Source organism: Cebus imitator, unplaced genomic scaffold (genome assembly GCF_001604975.1).
Source record: "Cebus imitator isolate Cc_AM_T3 unplaced genomic scaffold, Cebus_imitator-1.0 Scaffold376, whole genome shotgun sequence".
In the NCBI taxonomy this organism is placed as follows: domain Eukaryota; kingdom Metazoa; phylum Chordata; class Mammalia; order Primates; family Cebidae; genus Cebus; species Cebus imitator.
The window spans coordinates 2,303,335-2,323,384 of record NW_016107691.1 but is presented as its reverse complement, the minus strand read 5'-3'; the positions used below and the strand labels follow the sequence as shown (position 1 = coordinate 2,323,384).

The 20,050-nt window shown below is 35.8% G+C and overlaps 1 protein-coding gene across 1 annotated transcript in view; it reads right to left on the bottom strand.

The window, feature by feature from the left end:
* Nucleotides 1–689: 689 nt before the first annotated feature.
* Nucleotides 690–20,050, bottom strand: part of SMARCA1 (SWI/SNF related, matrix associated, actin dependent regulator of chromatin, subfamily a, member 1) — an 80,125-nt gene continuing 60,764 nt past the window's right edge. Inside the window, exons 22-24 of the mRNA XM_037731031.1 lie at nucleotides 19,382–19,594; nucleotides 2,519–2,629; nucleotides 690–1,426 (exon numbers count right to left, since the gene is read on the bottom strand). Coding sequence (XP_037586959.1) covers nucleotides 1,355–1,426; nucleotides 2,519–2,629; nucleotides 19,382–19,594 — 396 coding nt within the window. The 3' untranslated portion in view covers nucleotides 690–1,354. The remainder of the gene's footprint in view (nucleotides 1,427–2,518; nucleotides 2,630–19,381; nucleotides 19,595–20,050) is intronic.

Sequence of the window (20,050 nt, the reverse complement as noted above, 5' to 3'; positions counted from 1 at the left end):
GATCCATTTTCCCTGCTTTCTTATAACCTGACCCAGACTGATTAATTCCACACTAAAAGTTTCATGTAACAGACCCAGGTTCATTCCTGAACTGACAGTCTCTGTGACAGAGGCAGTAATGTAAGACATTCCATTTATTTCCCTATATTTGCCAGCCCTCTTTCAGGTATATAGGACCACATGACTACTTTGGTGGCAATTAAATATAAGTAGATGTGATATGTGTCACTTCTGAGCTGAGGCAGTAAAGAGCCTAAGTGCCACATGTCCCAGATGTTGCAGCCACAAAATAGCAGAGCCTTAGTCATCCTGGAACCTTGAGTTACTGTGTGGAGCAGATCCCTTCCCATTCCCACATCCCTCTGACCTGCATGAGATATATAGCGTGAGCAAGAAAAAAATTCTTGCTGTGTAAAACCTCTGACACTTTGAGATTGTTACCTGAGCATAACTGTAATCCTGACAAATACAGCCCCCCTTCTGCATGCATGGTGCTTATTTCATACTCTAAACTTAGTTGTTAGTAATTCTACATGTTACACCCAGGCCCTGCTGAACTCGCTCTATGGGACAGAAGATCACACACAAGTCAGCAAGCAAAGCTTTAACTTTGAACCAAATACACAGTGGTAAGCAATACAATTCAGTAAACACAACTACTTTCTACTGCACAAAAAAACAGGAAATAATTAAATTTCTTATAGACATTTCTTTATTATGTTTTCCCACTTGAATATTTAGAGAATAATTTAAATGTAATGCATACTGACAGCAAGCACAGTATCAAATATTAGTTTTTTTAATATTTCTCTTTCCTCACCCTTTATTCCTTTAGGAAAAAAATATTTAGATGACCTCAAAGAAACAATTATTATGCTAATCACAGTATGCAGTAACACATACAAGCCCAGACTCAATAGAAAAGAAAGCAACAAAGAAGTGAAAAAGTCTTTCTCCTCAAATCATTTTAATTCATTTTTCCACAGCCATATAAATTTAAAGTATGAAACAACAATAATACAACTATAGAATCTAGGTTCTCTTTCAAAGCAGCGGCATATAAAACATAGAAAAGCTAAAACCTCAGCACAAGCTTCAAAAGAACAAGGACTGAGAGGATTTTGATGAAGACATGAAATGCACAAAATACAGTACACAAAAATACTAGAATGCCATAAAATATAAAGCTACACATTTCAGGTAGAAAGCATTGTAAAATATATAAAATATGCAAGAAATCAAAACCAAAGAGATTTTTCTTAGAGTACCATGAATACACTGGAACTGGCAATTAGCATTTGAAGATGGGAACAAGAAAATAGCAGTTTCCCATTTAAAACTTTATTTCTAGGCTTTAGGATTTCACCTTCTTGACATCCTTCTTTCCAGAGCTCTCAGTAGCTGACTCTGCTTTTCTTTTCTGTGACTAAAATGGAAACAGATTTAATGTTCTGCTCCAATATGCACATTTTAAATGGCCCAACAATGTTAAATCTAGGATGTAAATGCATTAAAAAAAAATTTTAACATGAATATTCACTTAAATGTTATATTCACAGTTAATGTTCTATATAGCCCAACAAACTATATAACCCAATGTAAAATAACCTTCAAAGATATTTCTTTTTATGAAAAGACATAAAACACCCATCAAAAATAGTCATCAAATATCTACTTACACATGGTATTATAAATGTACTCTCATCTCTTAAAGAACTACTTAATGCCTTCTGGGCAAAATTTTATTTATGAGTATATATATATTTTTAACTTTTGATAGGTTTTAACATACCATATTTCATATCTTCTGTGATACACATTACACATTTTAGCATCGCTGAAATCAGGATGCATCTTACGACTGATGACAATTTACACCTGGCAGCATTTTTCTCAGTGGTACATAAAGTAATGCTGTGTCTTACAATGGAAGGCATCTTAGATTCGATGAAATATGGCAGTTTACTTAACCACACTCAAATAATACGATCTATTAAAGAATATCTTAAATTACAGCTATACAAAGCAACCTGACTGGATTCAAATCAAGTTATCCGATCATTTAACAGTTCATTTATTACCAAGCCAAGTCGTCTGCTCAGAGTTCCCGTTTGTACTCATGGTTCCACAAACATCAGAACACTTACTTGATCAAATCAGAACTCCTAGTTTCAACTTCAGCCCCATCCCATCCCACCCCTATCCCTCTGCTACCCCCATGATAGCTCTAGTCTCAAGTCAAAAGATTTCACTTGCATTATACTTCTGCTTAGATTCATGAGGAATTTTTTAAAACACAGAGCCTAGTTACTAGGAAGTTCCTAACCATATGTTCTACAAACAAATAAGAAACGTGGTTGTGACGTAACTCTGTTTCTGTCCAAAGCAAATTAGCATTTCATAAAACCAGCTATTATTAATAGGTATCACTATGGCGTTAAACATAATATAGGCATTTTAATTATGTAAAAAAAAAATAGGATCTACCTAAAAGTTAGGAAAATGCTGAAAATTTTACCATTGGAGTTTTAGTTGACCGTTTCTTCTTTTCTGCTCTCTCTCTTTCCTCAATTTCCATATTTTCCTTCTCAATCAATGAAATCAGAGTGTTACAGCGTCTCTGGAATTCCTAAATTAAATAATAAAAAGATTTTTAATTTCTGCAACCCAATCATAATATTTAAAAGGCTGACAATTATTTAACTGCATGATTTCTGTGATACAGAATTTCCAAAACTGCTATTCTTCAGAACAATATTCACACAGGGTATTAATAGATTCCACCAAATACAAGGGGTGGGGGTAAATGTCATTATGGGTGACTGGTTAAACAAATCATGATAGTAGTATATCATATAATATTACTCAGCAATAAAAAAGAAAAGAACTATTAATACAGTTAACAATCTGAATGAACCTCAAGAGAATTATGCTAAGTGAAAATAAAAAAAGCTTATTTCAAAAGGTTACATATCATATTATTCCATTTATATAACATCCTTAAACGACAAAATTATAGAAAGAGAGAAAAGATCAGTGGTTGCCAGGAGCTACGGAGAGGAGAGAGGGTGGGTGTGACTGTAAAGAGATCGCACAATGGAGTCTTGTCGTGGTGGAGGTTACACAACTCTACACATGACAAAACTGAATTGAACTGTGCGCACACACACACAAACAAATGAGCGCATATATAACTGATGAAATCTGAACCAGCTCTATAGATTACATGAATGTCAATTTCCTGGTTGTGATATTTTACTATAGTTTTGCAAAATGTTACTATTGGGGAAAACTGGGTGAAGGCTGCATGGGACCTCCCTGTACATTTTCAACTTTTTGTGAATGTATAAACATTTCAAAATAAAAAGTTAACATATATCACATAAACAAAAAATATAAGGGGATGTTCTATGGTCAAAATAAGTTTTGGAAGTACTCAGTTTACAAAAGTTAAACAGGTTTATTTACTACATGGCTTCTCAGAGCCTTTTCCCTATGTGCACTTTGAACCACTGGGCAGGGCATCAGGATGCAGCAGCTGTCAAAAATATTTAACCAACAGACTCTCTTCTCACCGGACACCTTGTGGGATCAGAGTTCTGGGGACTACATCACAGGAAACACTGCTTTATTTGTTAATTCAGAGCAAATAGTAGCTGAAAAGATTTTTACATTAACCTTGCCACTACCTATATTTCACTGCCAGCAAATCAATGCATGCAAACTATAAATACTCTTTATGAATGTATGGTGAGCATTAAACATAATTCATTAATATGGAATCTCATATATTATTAACCCTGTACACTTTACTATATTTTAAAGGTAAATAATAATTTAATACCAAAGGATAAATAATATTTTAAAATATGATTCCTTTTCTGTATAAGCAAAAATGTCTGCCAGAATAGCTCAACACTCAAGAAAGAATATAGGTTTACTGGAAATTAAGAACCACCCCAACACACACACACACGCAAATGGTCAAAGTACAGGAACAGAAAACTCACCAAAAAAAAAAAAAAGTCCAAACATTAAAATCAAGTTTGACAGCAACTAATGACCAAATGCAAAATAAAACAATGCCATCTTCATCCAATTAGCAATGATATGTACATGCTTGTGTGCACATGCATATATATGGTACATATATCTAGTATTGACAATAAGATGTTGAAATGGAAACTTACATTCACTGACGATGAAATGTCAATGTTACTATATGCTATGGACTGAAGTGTGTCTCTGCAAAATTCATTTCCTAACCTTCAATGTGACTGCATTTGATGATGAGGCCTTTAAGGAGGTAATTAAGGTTAAATGAGATCATATGGGTGGGGCCCTAATCCAATAGGGCTGGTGTCCTTGTAAGAAGCGAAAGAGATATCCAAGATCTCTCTTTCCCTGCATGCACTCCAAGGATGGACCATATGAGAACATCATGTGCAGAAGGCAGCCATCTGCAAGCCAGGAAGAGAAGCCACACCAGAAACCAACCCTGCTGGCACCCTGATCTTGAACTTTCAGTCACAGAAAGGGTGAGAAAATAAATTCCTGTGGCTTAAGCCACCCAGGCTGGGCATTCTGTTATGGCAGCCCAAGTTGACTAATACACTACCTTTCTTGAAAGCAAATTGGAAATTTCAACGACGGATCTTAAAATTTTAGTACCCTTTGACCTAACAATTCCATTCCTAGAAACTGATTGTAAGGAAATGAGATGTATACAAAGATTTACAAAAGAATGTTTAGAGCAGTGTTAAACTGGGAACTAACTACAATTTTGGTAATCTGGAAATAGAATACACAGACACGTATTATTATATACACATATACACAGAAATAGCTAAAAGAATATTAACAACAATGTTACTAGTGGTTAACAGCAGCTATCTCTGAGAGTAGAACCATTGATTGATAACTTTTATTTTTCTCTTGATACTAGTCTGAATTTTCCAAATTTTCTGCAATGAACATTTAAGTCTTGGGCAATCTGTAAGATTTTTAAGAACGGAAAATTGTTTAAAATTCAGTTTTATCTTCCCAAATAAAATCCCCCAAAAATGGCATACAACATAGGAAATATAAGATACAAAATGATATCAACTATCCAAGCAAATGAATTTTGGGCTCTATATGAAGCCCAAGAGGAGGCAGAAAACCAGAGAGTCTAGCCAGAAAAAAGTTGTTCGTTAATGAATTATTGTTTACCTATTAAAAACAATCTTACATAACACTGACACGTTCAAGATTCTTGTGTATCTTCAATTACTCAGGGTTAAACAATTTAGAAACAATAACTCTGAAATTTTCCTTACTTACCAAAATGATAGTGATATCTTTAGTATGCAGACCAAATATTCTTCATAGCTTCATTCAATAATACACATACAAATTAAACAGCATGTTATTCAATTTATCTATTATAGAAAGGGCTAAGTTGACCCTGATGAGATTTGATCCGTTGGTTTCTAGGGAGACTAGATGGAGTCTTTATGTAAAGCTGATTCGTGAATCATTAAGCTATATCCTCTGGCTATTGTTATTCTCAATAAGTAACAGTTGCTTGTGACTGGAGATATCTTTAGATACATATTCACGGGTCATGTGGGTGATTCAGAAAAAAAAAAAATACTTTTGAGATAGCCTCCTATGCAGGGAAGTGGAATACCTCAAAATGATTATAAATGGACTGTGTAATTAGTTCTTACCTTCATTCGTTTTAACCTGTCAATAACTACTCTAGACAGAAAACTAATCTAAGACTCTAGAGAAAGACACTGAGTAATGGACAAGTATGGATGTTACCTTCCTACCATAGGTCATGTCATGTTCTCTAGTGATACCAACTCCATTTTTTATTCACATGCTTCATGACTGCCTAAGGCAATATATGTTATCATAAATAGAACACAAGCTAAAGCTAGAAGTTAGAAGAAGAAAGGCTACATTACCAATAAAAAATGACTCATTTTTTGAATAACGAAGTGACTATGAAATGACTATGAGAAATTTCATAATGTCAAAAGCACATTCTTTTTCTATAATTTCTCCTTTCATATGTTCTCCTAGATTATTGTACCACTTAATCTTCCTATTTTGTGGGGTATTACAGGGAATTGTTCACAGGACCTCAAACTGTTTCCAAAACTCTATAGTCTAATTATCTCTTTCTCTCACCATTTCCCCACACTGGATTTAAAAATGAAGTTGGAGAAAAATAGCACACAAGAGGAAAAGAGGAGATGCAAAAACAATAAAGACAACAGAAGAGAACTGGAAAATAACAAATGGAAAACTGCTCTGTGGTGTTAATAGTTGTCATGAAAAAATTTCTGCATTCAAACGTGTACGGGAAATGTTGGATTTGTTAAAGGTTAATCAAATTTCTTTATGATAGGACTTCTCAGAGCTTTTAGCATTCTAATGCAGAGTGGAAGTGTGAATGGCAGGATTCAGTATCATCAGCATGTCCCAATTCTATCTGAACACAGAACTCTTGTTCTGCATATCATCTATTTTCACATCCTGACAACGTTTGGTAGAAATCAACTTGGGAAATGTTGCACAGCATGAGTGATGAATACAGCTAAGTTAGGATCAAAGTACAGACGTATCTTGTTTTATTGCATTTCACTTTGCTGAGCTTCATAGACATTGTGCTTTTACAAATTGAAACTCTGGGGCAACCTTGCATTGAACAAGTCTATTGGTGCCATTTTTCCAAGAGGATACGTTTGCTTCATGTCTCTGTGTCACATTTTGGTAATTCTCACAATATTTCAAAAATCATTATTGTTATATTTGTTAGTGACCTGTAATCGGTTATCTTTTACGTTACTATCATAATCATTTTGGGGTACCACAAATCACACCCATATTAGATGGCCAACTTTGTTTATAAATGTTGTGTGTATTCTGACTACTCCACCAAACAGCCATTCACCCATCTCTCTTCCCCCGTCAGGCTTCCCTCTATTCCCTAAGACACAATGATACAGAAATTAGGGTAATTGTAACTCTAAAATGGCCCTAAGTGCTCAAGTGAAAGGAAAAGTCTTACTTTAAATCAAAAGCTAGAAATGATTAAGCTTAGTAAGGAAGTTGAGACAGGCCAAAAGCTAGGCCTCTTGAGCTAAACAACTAGCCAAGTTGGTAATGCAAAGGAAACACTCTTGAAGGAAATTAGAAGTGCTACTCCACTGGAAGCATTCCCTTCAAAAATTGGCACAAGACAAGGGTGCCCTCTCTCACCACTCCTATTCAACATATTATTGGAAGTTCTGGCCAGAGCAATCAGGCAAGAGAAAGAAATAAAAGGTATTCAAATAGGAAGAGAGGAAGTCAAATTGTTTCTGTTTGCACATGACATGATTGTATATTTAGAAAATCCCATCATCTCAGCCCAAAATCTCAAGCTGATAAGCAACTTCAGCAAAGTCTAAGGATACAAAATCAATGTGCAAAAATCATAACCATGCCTATACATCAATAACAGGCAAACAGAGGGCCAAATCATGAGTGAACTCCCATTCACAATTGTTACAAAGAGAATAAAATGCCTAGGAATACAACTTACAAGGGATGTGAAGGACCTCTTTAAGGAGAACTACAAACTACTGCTCAAGGAAATAAGAGAGGACACAAACAAATGGAGAAATATTCCATGCTCATGGATAGTAAGAATCAGTATCATGAAAATGGCCATACTGACCAAAGTAATATATAGATTCATGCCATCCCCATAAAGCTACCACTGACTTTCTTCACAGAATTAGAAAAAAACTAATTTAAATTTCATATGGAACCAAAAAAGAGCCCAGATAGCCAAGACAATCCTAAGCAAAAAGAACAAAGCTGGAGTCATCATGCTACCTGACTTTATACTACAAGGCTGCAGTAACCAAAACAGCATGGTGCTGGTACCAAAACAGATACATAGACCAATGGAACAGAACAGAGGGCTCAGAAATAACGTCACACAGCTACAACCATCAGATCTTTGACAAACCTGACAAAAACAGCAAAAGGGAAAGGATTCCCTATTTAATGAATGGTGTTGGAGAAACTGGCTAGCCATATGCAGAAAACTAAAACTGGATCCCTTCCTTACAGCTTATACAAAAATTAATTCAAGACGGATTAAAGACTTAAACATAAGGCCTAAAACCATATAAACCCTAGAAGAAAACCTAGGCAGTACCATTCAAGACACAGGCATGGGCAAAGACTTCATGATTAAAACACCAAAAGCAATGGCAACAAAAGCCAAAATTGACAAATGGGATCAAATTAAACTAAAGAGCTTCTGCACAGTGAAAGAAACTATCATCAGAGTGAACAGGCAACCTACAGAATGGGAGAAAACTTTTGCAATCTATCCATCTGAGAAAGGGCTAATATCCAGAATCTACAAGGAACCTAACAAATTTACAAGAAAAAAAAAACCATCAAAAAGTGGGCAAAGGACGCCTGTAATCCCAGCACTTTGGGAGGCTGAGGTAGGTGAATCACAAGGTCAAAAGATCGAGACCATCCTGGTCAACATAGTGAGACCCTGTCTCTACTAAAATACCGAAATTAGCTGGGCATGGTGGCACATGCCTGTAATCCCAGCTACTCGGGAGGCTGAGGCAGGAGAATTGCTTGAACCCGGGAGGCAAAGGTTGCAGTGAGCCAATACTGTGCCACTGCACTCCAGCCTGGCACCTGGCAACAGAGGGAGGCTCTGTCTCAAAAAACAAAGTGGGCAAAGGATATGAACAGACACTTCTCAAAAGAAGGCATTTGTGTGGCCAACAAACATATGAAAAAAGCTCATCATCACTGGTAATTAAAGAAATGCAAACCAAAACGACAATGAGATACCATCTCACGCCAATTAGAATGGCGATCATTAAAAAGTCAGGAAACAAAAGATGCTGAAAAGGATGTGGAGGAATAAGAATGCTTTTACACTGTTGTGGCAGCGTAAATTAATTCAACCATTGTGGAAGACAGTATGGCAATTCCTCAAGGATCAAGAAATAGAAATACCATCTGACCCAGCAATCCCATTGCTGGTATATACCCAAAGGATTACAAATCATTCTACTATGAAGACACATGCACACATATGTTTATTGCAGCACTATTCACAGTACCAAAGACTTGGAACCAACACAAATGCCCATAATTCTCAGCAAACTGACACATGAACAGAAAAGCAAACACTGCATGTTCTCACTCATAAATGGGAGTTGAACAATGAGAACACAGGGACACAGGGAGGGGAACATCACATACTGTGGCCTGTTGGGGGTGGGGGGTGGGGCTAGGGGAGGGATAGCATTAGGAGAAATACCTAATATAGATGACTGGCTGATGGGTGCAGCAAACCACCATGCCACGTGTATACCTACATAACAAACCTGCACATTCTGCACATGTACCCCAGAACTTAAAAGTATAATTTAAAAAAAAGTGCCACTCCATTGAACACACAAGTGATAAGAATGCAAAACAGCCTTATTGCTGATACTGAGAAAGTTTTAGTGGTCTGGATACATCAAACCAGCCACAACATTCCCTTAAAGCCAAAGCCTAAACCAGAGCAAGATCCTAACTCTTCAATTCTATAAAGGCTGAGATAAGTGAGGAAGCTGCAGAACAAAAGTTTAAAGTTGGCAGAGGTTGGTTCATGAAGTTTAAGGAAAGATGCTGTTTCTGTAAGAGTACAAGGTGAAGCAGCAAGTGCTGACGGACAAGCTGCAGCAAGTCATCCAGAAAATCTAGCTAAGACAATTCATGAGGGTGGCCACACTAACCTATAAACTTTCAATGGAGACAAAATACCCTAATATTAGAAAATGCCATCTAGGACTTTCATAACTAGAGAGGAAAAGCAGATGCCCAACTTCAAAGCTTCAAATGACATGTTTACTCTTGTTAAGGGCTAATGCAGCTGGTGACTTTAAATTGAAACCCATGCTCATTTATTATTCTGAAAATCATAAGGCCCTTAACAATTATGCTAAATCCACTCTACCTTAGCTCTAGAAATGGAACAACAAAGCCTGGGGTGACAGCACTACTATTTATAGTATGGTTTTCTGAATATTTTAAGCCCACTGCTGAGACCCTACTTCTCAGAAGGATTCCTTTTCAAGTATCATTGCTCTTTGACAATGCACCTGGTCACCCAAGAGTTCTGATGGAGACAGATGTATAAGGATATGATGTTTTTCGTGCCTGTTATCACAACATTCATTTGCAGCCCACGGATCGAGGAGTAATTCTGACTTTCAAGTCATATTATTTAAGAAATACATTTTCTAAGACTATAGCTGCTATAGCTAGTGATTCCTCTGATAGATCTGGGCAAAGTAAATTGAAAACCTTCTGGAAATGATTCATCATTTAGAATGCTAGATGCCATTAAGAACATTTGTGATTCATGGAAGTCAAAATATCAATATTAACAAGAGTTTGAAGAAGGCGATTCCAATCCTCATGTATGACTTTGAGGGGTTCAAGACTTAAGTGGAGGGAGTCACTGCAAATGTGATGGAAATAGCAAGAGAACTAGAATTAGAAGTGGAGCCTGAAGATGTGACTGAAATGCTGCAATCTCCTGATAAAACTTGAATGGATGAGGAGTTGCTTCTTATGGATGAACAAAGAAAGTAGTTAACTTGGGAAGGCATCTACTCCTGGTGAAGATGCTGTCAACATTGTTGAGATGACAACAAAGGATTCAGAATAATATATAAAATTAGTTAATAAAGCAGTGGCAAGGTTTGGGAGGACTTACTTCAATTTTGAAAGAAGCTCTACTGTAACATGCTATCAAACAGCATTGTATGCCAAGATAAATCTTTTATGAAAGGAGGAGTCAATCAATGTGGTATAGTTCATTGTTGTCTTCTCTGAAGAAACTGCCATAGCCACCCCAACCTTCAGCAACCACCACCCTGATCAGTCAGCAGCCGTTCACACTGAAGCAAGACCCTCCACCAGCAAAAAGATTACAGCTTGCTAAAGGCTCGAATGATTGTTAAAATTTTTAAGCAATCAATTATTTTTTAATTAAGGTAATTACTTTTTTTTTTTAAGACATAATGCTATTGGCTTGCCTTATAGACAAAACTTTTATATACATTGAGAAACCAGAACATTCATGTGACTTGCTTTATTGTGGTATTTGCCTTATTGTGGTGGTCTGGAACTGAACCTGCAATATCTCCAATGTATGCCTGTGCGAAGAACCTGGGAACTAAGGGCAAAGAACTTAAAATTTTGACTTAATTCCAATGATGAAAGGATCTTATAAACAATTTTTGGGCAGGAGGTGTGAGGTAATCAAGAGTGTACTTTGTACTCAGCAATCTTTTCTTGATACAAATTCTCAATAGTATAAGTTCATAAAATCATAAACTCTCAAGATGAGAAAGGAACTTTTAAAAGTCATTCAGGTTGATGCTTGAATCCCTACTACTAGGTCCTTGCTAGTTAGTTGTCCAGCCTGTCTGAATTCTTCCAATGATGTGTGCCCACTATGTCACAAGGCTGCCTAATCCAACTTTGGGCAAGTTAGAAATGTTCCTTTATGCAAAGCTACAATTTGCTACCTCATAGTTACCAAAAACTGGTTCTCTAAATTTGCAGACATTAGAGAACAAGCTGGTTTCCTCCTCCATATGACAATCCTTCAAGGAAGTTCCCATGCCTCCATCACAAGTACCTGTAGGTCCCCAAATACTCCTCTTTAAGGCTAAATATCCTCTTCCTTTATATACCCAGACTTCACTTAACCCTTTTCTTAAAGAACTGGATAAGACTTATATCAACCCTTGATTATATTACTTTCTTTCCACCTTTCTTACACATACTTTAAAGCCAGGTGTGGGCACATTGTTTCTATAAAGAGCCTCATAGCAAATATTTTTGACTTTGTAGACCACACAGTCTCTGTCACAACTATTTAGCTCTGGCACTGTAGCATGAAAACAGCCAAAGACAACAGATAAACAAATGTGTGGCCATTTTCCAAGAAAATCTTACTTATGAACCCAAGAGTGTGAATTTCATATAATTTTCACATATTGCCAAATATCCTTCTTCTTTAGATTTTTTTCAACCACTAAAAAATATATAAATCATTCTTTGTGTTTCGGCCACACAAAAATAGGTGGTGGGCCACAGTTTGCAAGTCCTGTTTTAAACTACAGACTTAGCTTCACTCTAAACAAAATTGTGCTGCCTTGGTTCTCCATACCTTTTTAATGGTTTATGATTCTATTCAATGCAAGGTCACCCAAGTTTCAATTTTTGAATACTAGGATGTGTATCTCTACCTTTAATAAATGATGTAACATTTGCAGGGAGCGGCACTGCCCCTTAGTATGTGGTGAATATCAATCATCCTGGGCACTAAGTTCAAATATCCTTTGCTCCAATACTCAGCTTCAAAGCATCAATTCAAAAGGCAGAGAAAGCATCAGTAGACTTGAAGTGACTTATTGAAAAGAGATTAAAGAGGCTCCACATTACATTTCCTATGTACTAAAATCCTAGACACTAAGCCTGCCTAAGTCTGAATGACAGAAGGTCTGTGCCTGTTATGTTTGAAAGTCAAAAGCAGCTGAATGAGCAAGGGCACACAAAAAACTGTACTCCATATTTGTGCCTCTGAATTTGTAGGTAAAGTTCTAAAGGGTCAGAATTTTCTTCTACAGCTCTTAGTAAAACAAAATGGACATTGTTTCACCTTTGCTCTTTTTTAGTCGATGTCTTCACCTATACATTCTGCAGTGTATTTCCCAGGATTCCTAATCACTTTTGAATCTCTATTATACTACCAAAAAGCAATGGCAGTCTATACTAGAATGCAGATGGGCAGTTATATGAGAGTTAACATTCAAAGAAACATATCCTACATTTCACAAACAAGTATTAAATGTTATGATGATTTTACATAATTGATGCTTAAGCATTGCTATTTAAAAAATATTGTATCACTTCCTCACAAGGTAACACGTAAGTATAAATGCCTTAAATGGACTCCTGTTAGTGCATTAAATGTATTTAATTTCAGATTGTTAAAACAGTTCAAGGTCCCAAATCAAACACTATTGTTGCATAATAAAACACCTGACATTTATTACTGGCTATTCAAGCTTATGAATAAATAAAAGCTGCAGGGATGATAGCCAAATAAAGTTTACCCTTTAAAAACGGTAGATTAAAGGAAAAGTAAAACGAACTCCAACCCATTGGCATATTTGCTTGTATTCTATCCAAATCTGGTCCAACTGTAGGAGTCTATGGGATAGAAGCAAACTGAAAAACAACAGTTCTATGCCCATTTATTCACTGAATACCTACTCTGGGTCACGTGCTATGCTGATCTCTTTAAATATAACTATTAATAATTGTGAGTCTGGGTGCGGTGGTTCACGCCTGTAATCCCAGAACTTTGGGAAGCCAAGGAGGGCGGATCGTGAGGTCAAGAGATTGAGATCATCTAGGCCAATATGATGAAACCCCTTCTCTACTAAAAAATACAAAAAATTAGCTGGGCATGGTGGCACGCGCCTGTAGTTCCAGCTACTAGGGAGGCTGAGGAAGGAGAATTGCTTGAACCCGGGAGGCAGAGGTTGCAGTGAGCCAAAATCGCGGCACTGCATGCCAGTCTGGTGCCTGGTGACAGAGTGAGACTCTGTCTCAAAGAAAAAAAAATAATAATTGTGGCCAAGCATGGTGGGTCATGCCTGTAATCCTGATACTTTGGAAGGCCAAGGCAGGAGGACTGCTTGAGCCCAGGAGTTCAAGACCAGTCTGGGCAACACAGTGATACCCTATCTTCACAGAAACTAAAAAAGTTAGCTGCATGCAGTGGCACGTGCCTGTGGTCCTAGCTACTCAGGAGGCTGAGGTGGGAGGTTCACTGTGTCCAGGAGTTTGAGGTTGCAGTGACCCATGATCATGCCACTGCACTCCAGCTGAGCGAGAGAGAGAGGGACCCTGTTTCTAAAAAAAAAAAAAAAAAAAACTTTTTAATAAGAAAAGAATATTTTAGTCTTTTAAGTGCATGAGGAAGTAATAAATTCCTAAGTGCATAAATATTTGTGGTTTTAAATATTTTAATTCTATAGTCAAGAAGAACATATCAGTACATTTTATAGTTTATTAATTTTACCGATGATGTATTAATTCATATTTTTCATATTCTACTAAGAATGTAATTCTTTAAAATATCAATATTAGGCTTGGTGCAGTGGCTCATGCCTATAATCTCAGCACTTTGGGAGGCTGAGGCGGGTGGACCACTTGAAGTCAGGAGTTCAAGACCAGCCTGGCCAATATGGTGAGACCGTGTCTCTACCAAAAATATAAAAAAATTAGCCAGGCATGGTGACATGCACCTGTAATCCCAGCTACTCAGGAGGCTGAGGCACAAGAATCACCTGAATCCAGTAAGTGGAGGTTGCACTGAGCTGAGATCGCACCACTGCACTGCAGCCTGGGAGACAAAGCGAGATTCCCTCTTAAAAAAAAAATCAGTATTAGCTGTTATCACACAATTAGGTACTAACAGAAGTTAAAATCATGAGTAGCTGTCTTTCCTTATAAAATGTCCTAGACTACACTCCATAAGCAGCAAATAGAAGTTACTGTGACTATAGAACAAGTTGGCAATTTTTTAATTTGACTGTCATTTTTCTAAGTGTCTATAAAGAAAATCCATTTCTGACTGAACTGATAAATTTATAAACTATCCTGTGCTGAACCAATAACCTAATTAACATTTAAAACCTCATGATAAGCCAAAACATAGGGAAGTTAATAAAGAGCTAGAGCAGTGTTTTCTAAAAAGTATTTTTTCTCCTACAATTCTAATGGAGAATGTCATTTTCTTACCTTTTAAATAGAAAACACTTTCATTTATAATCAAGCTGTGATTTGAAAACAAACAGCAACAAAATTTTATTACATTGTATACAACAGTGTGTGATTCTCTTTCTGAGATATTATCAGAAAAATGCATTTAAACTACTACAAAAGACAGGGTAATTGTAATGACTAATTACTAATACTCGATTCAACTCCAACATATACATGACCACAGGCAATGCACACACAGGCTCTTGAGCTGGCTGGAAAAGGAAAAAGCTCCCCAAAGGTAAAAAGGTGAGAATTTTTTTTTAACTATAATTAAGAGTCAAAGCAACCCTGCAAATAATGCAATAAATGGTTCTGTCAAGAAATGTTCCCTCTCTCAGAGAATTAAATTCTGCTTTTTCTACTTTAACTACTACTTAGAAGGACCTAATAAGGCGCAAGGAATTACTGATTGAATTTTGGGTGCTCTTTCTACATGTCCTTTGCAGTAAACTGACTAATGTGCTAGATCTTTTGGACCTCTCAGATTCTTCTCGAATCTCCCAGTCATGTTTACTCTTGTCACTAAATGAACAGAGATACTATACTGACATTCATTTCCTAAAAGAAGTGGCAAGAAAATTAAGCTAAGGTTAGTAAAGGGATTGGCAGGCATTATATAAAAGGTACTATATAATTACAGAGTATTACTTCCTTTTACGGTTACTTGGTAAAAGTCCTTTTAACTCCGATAGTTTTTGACTATCCTAAGACGATGACCTCATTCTAAAACGGTTTTCTTAGAAAGAAAATGGTAGGGCAATTCATATGCTCTGAGCTTAAAAAGCTAAGTTGATCATATCCTTCCTACTTGTTTATGTAGTTCAATAGAGACTGATTACTTACTTAAAGACCACACAAGTTCTCAGAGAAAGAAATCGCAATCCTTTAGCACAGAGAAATTGAACTGAAAGTCATTTTCTCTTTTGTATAGCTAGCATTTTTAAATGAAAAAGAGCCTCAAAGAAATCTGCAACCTTTAGCTGAAGGCTTTCAAAGTGAGGCATATTTAGAAGTGGAAGTTCATGCTTTTAAGCACTTTATGACTGTTAGGCAAGTCAGGAACCATGAATTCAGTACTTTGAGATCTCTGAATAAAATACAACTATTAAGGTTTCTACTTTTTATAAGATGCATTTCACACCATTCAGGTCTCTGAGAAAGTAGTCATCTTTAAGCAAGACTTTTTAAAGGTAGCTTTAGTAAGCTCAGTTCAATCATTAGTAAGATTTTCATTTGAACACAGTGATACACTCACATAATGAATCAAACTGCATTCTCTGTAGTTCTAAGATGGGGTTTTTCAATGAAACAAATTCTTTTTATTTCAGAAATCACAAGTGCCTCTTTCAAAGTGTGCAGTTTCTCTTTCTAGATTGTGAATGTGATTCACCACACAGAACAGTCATTAAAAATGAAAGGAGGAAAGAAGATCATCAAGAACTATCAATCCATTTCTATAATTCCCTAATTATTGATATTATCATGAAATAGTCTAAAAAGACCCAAATGTATATGTATTTTAAAATATATTATTTATACTCTAAATCCAGAAACATAAGCTAAAATTATCCATTAACTAGAAAAGAAATAAAAATTTAATATGATAGAAAAAAATGCTAAATACAACTTTTCAATTAAAATATTTAAATATAAAATAAACTATGGCATGTTTTGAAGATTATTTAGAAATAATAAATTCCACTTTCTAGAAGGTAATTAAAGACAGAAATGTCTTCATTTTTACCAGACAAGATTTCATTTTATGATCATTTAAATAATTAATATGTGCTTTTTGGAAAATATACTTGAGATTTAAATTTCTTGGTAAAGAAAGAGTACAGAGGTAAATGTTTTGTAAAAAGAAGAGAGGAAAAACAGATTTTTTACAAGGGAGCTCAGAGACATCTAGTGGTTGGTAATATTATACTGGATTTTTTTCTTAGAAAATAAAATAAGGTTATGTAGTTCCACAGTCATGTTCATATTATAAACAGTATAAGATTTTCCTTGCACTTTGAATACATTTCATCCGACTGTTTTAATGATTCCAGAAACTGAAAACAGTATTAAGTTCTCAACCTTTTAAAAAATTAGCAAAATATCACTGAAATAAAAACTCAAAATTCAATAACTGTTCTATCACAGAAAAGGATATGTATATTCTAAAACATGATTAACTGACAAATGCAGGTAGGCATTTGTCTTTTACAAGCTGTTAGTGGTACTCTAAATTAAATCATTACATGTATAAAACCCCAAATGGCTAAAAGATTTATCCTGCATGGCTTTTAAAAGTAGTTCTCTTCTAAACATAGTCATAGATTCACTGTGCTAAAGGGGACCTTAAAAGGCCAAGTAACTCACTGCCAACATCTTCAGACAGTCAAAATATAATTCCACTTTCAAAGGCCAATGAAAAGCTATTCTACATTGTTCTTCAATAATTTATTTCAATGACCCAAAGAACCCTATCAAACAATTCTTCCCTATATCTAACCTCAGTCCTTCATGCTACAGATTACCTCATCATTTTTATTCTTAATTCTTCTACTATATCTTGCTAACATATATATCTTTTCATATTTTTTTTCAAGTATAGCATTCTATATTTATCCCTATTAAACGTCGTGATGGCCAGGTGTGGTGGCTCATGCCTGTAATTCATGCACTTTGGGAGGCCAAGGCGGTTGGATCACCCGAGGTCAGGAGTTCCGAGACCAGCCTGGCCAACATGGTGAAACCCCATCTCTACTAAAAACACAAAAATTAGCTGGGTGTGGTGGCAGACATCTGTAATCCCAGCTACTCAGGAGGCTGAGACAGAATTGCTTGAACCCGCGAGGTGGAGGCTGCAGTGAGTTGAGATTGCACCACTGCACTCCAGCCTGAGTGGCAAGAGTGAAACTCCGTCTCTAAATAAATGAATAAATACTGTGTTGTTAGATTCAACTGATCCATCATTCCAGCTGCTCTAGTTCCTTTGGATCATGGCTTGGTCTAAAATATTTGCTAGCTCTCCAAGCATACACCATCCATAAATTTGATGAGCACAGTCCACACACTCTAAATTTGTGTTAAAGTTTTAACAAATATGTGACCTTCTAAAGCATCTGCAAAAATTAATGTCTTCACTATAGTAACCCAGATTTTTCCTTTCTATTTATTCAACTTGAACTGAAAATATAAAGTAACTCAAGCAAAATACTAAGCATTGTTTCACACTCAGTCAACTTTTGGACAAAAAGATATTTATGATAAGTAGCAGCTACGAAAAATGTATCCTATCTTATGACTAGTCACAAAAACATTGTTTGGATTGTCAGTTTCTGGTTGCTTTTAATTTTTAGGCTATATAAATCTACTTTTGTACTAATTACCTTGGCTGACAAAAGATTAACAATGCCAACATTAAAAATGTGTTGCGTGTATTTAAATATCATCATGAACACCACTGCTAACTAGGACTAGAACAGAATAGGAACACAATTCACATTAGAAAGTAATGGAGGAAAACACATAAGCTAAAATAAAATCTCTTCTACTTAAATATTGTTTCCTAATAAAAAATTCAACTTAGGCAACAAGTCTTTCACATTAAAAATCAATCTTTAAGTCATTCACATAGACTCAAGTATAACCTGCTTAATTACAAAGGGGAAAACATACCTCTAAAGTGGAGAGTTCTGAAGATCACCATATTAACAAATGAGCAAACTTAGCATCACCAATAATGTGACAACCTGACATAATGTACCTTCTGATGGGATTGTAATAAAAAATACATAACATCACTTTCATAGCATGCTTGCCAAATATGTTGAATCTAAATCTTACAATGAGTAATGAGGCAAATCCACAATGTGGGACATTCTACAAGACAACTAGCCTGGACACCTTTAAAAAGTCATGATTACGAAAAATAAAAAGTTGTGGATTAAAAGATTAAAGACACCTAACAACCAAATGCATTGTGTGAAACTTGTGGGATCATCAAAAAAAAAAAAAAAAAGCTACAAAGGGCATTTGGGGCACAACTGGAAAAGCTTATACATGGACTGTATACTAAACGACATTACTGAATCAATGTTTTCAGGTGGGATTGTGGTTGTGTAAGAAAATGCCATTATTCTTAGCAGATACATGCTTAAGTATTTAGAGGTGAAGACTCACATTGTAATTCATTTTCAAATGGTTCAGAAATATAGTTAAGTATACTTATGAATATAAGGTACAGATATGCATTTCAGAATATAGAATATAGACATCCCTATATATATATATATACACACACACACACAGACACACACACACACACAGACACACACACACACAGAAAGTGAGAGAGAGCCGCCAATGTGCCAAAATGTCCATTGGAGAATCTAGGTGAAGGATATATGGTGTTTTAAATTTTTCAAAATAAAATGTTGGAGGAAATCAGTAAGAAAGGAATACATACCATGGCAGTCCTAGACTTGATAAACCAGTCAAATCTAAACTGTGGAGCATTTCGTACACACTGTCTTAATTCTTCATATACATTTTCTCTATCAAAGCCCATTTTGTGTAACATACAAATCAAGAATCTATCTTCTTCCTCAGTGTAGTTCTTTCCTTTGCTCGTTCCATACTGAATGCGCAACTGATGAAATGGAGCCTTGTATCTTGCAATCTGTGTATTTAAACAAAATAGCGCTTTTAGTTGTGTGGGGGGAAAATCTCCACAAGAGCCGAGGCAAGGGTCTAAGGCCTCAGTCTGTTCTCATATAAATATTATATTAAAAAAAATAAAATATAGCTATATAGTTATTCCCATATATAATCATAATCACAGTTATTCACATGTAATCATAAATATATACATATATACAATCACATAATCTTTAATTTTACTAATAAATCTCAGGTCATAAAGTATAAAACTAAAGTGGCATTAAAAAAAAAAACCCTAAAGCAAAATGCTCTAAGCCCTCTGTCACGCCAGCATAAGGGCTGCTAAAAGGCTCCTCGGCTGTGCAACAGCGCTAGCACCATAAAAGCACCCGCAGTGGTGGATCACGAGGTCAAGAGATCGAGACCATCCTGGTCAACATGGTGAAACCCCGTCTCTACTAAAAATACAAAACAT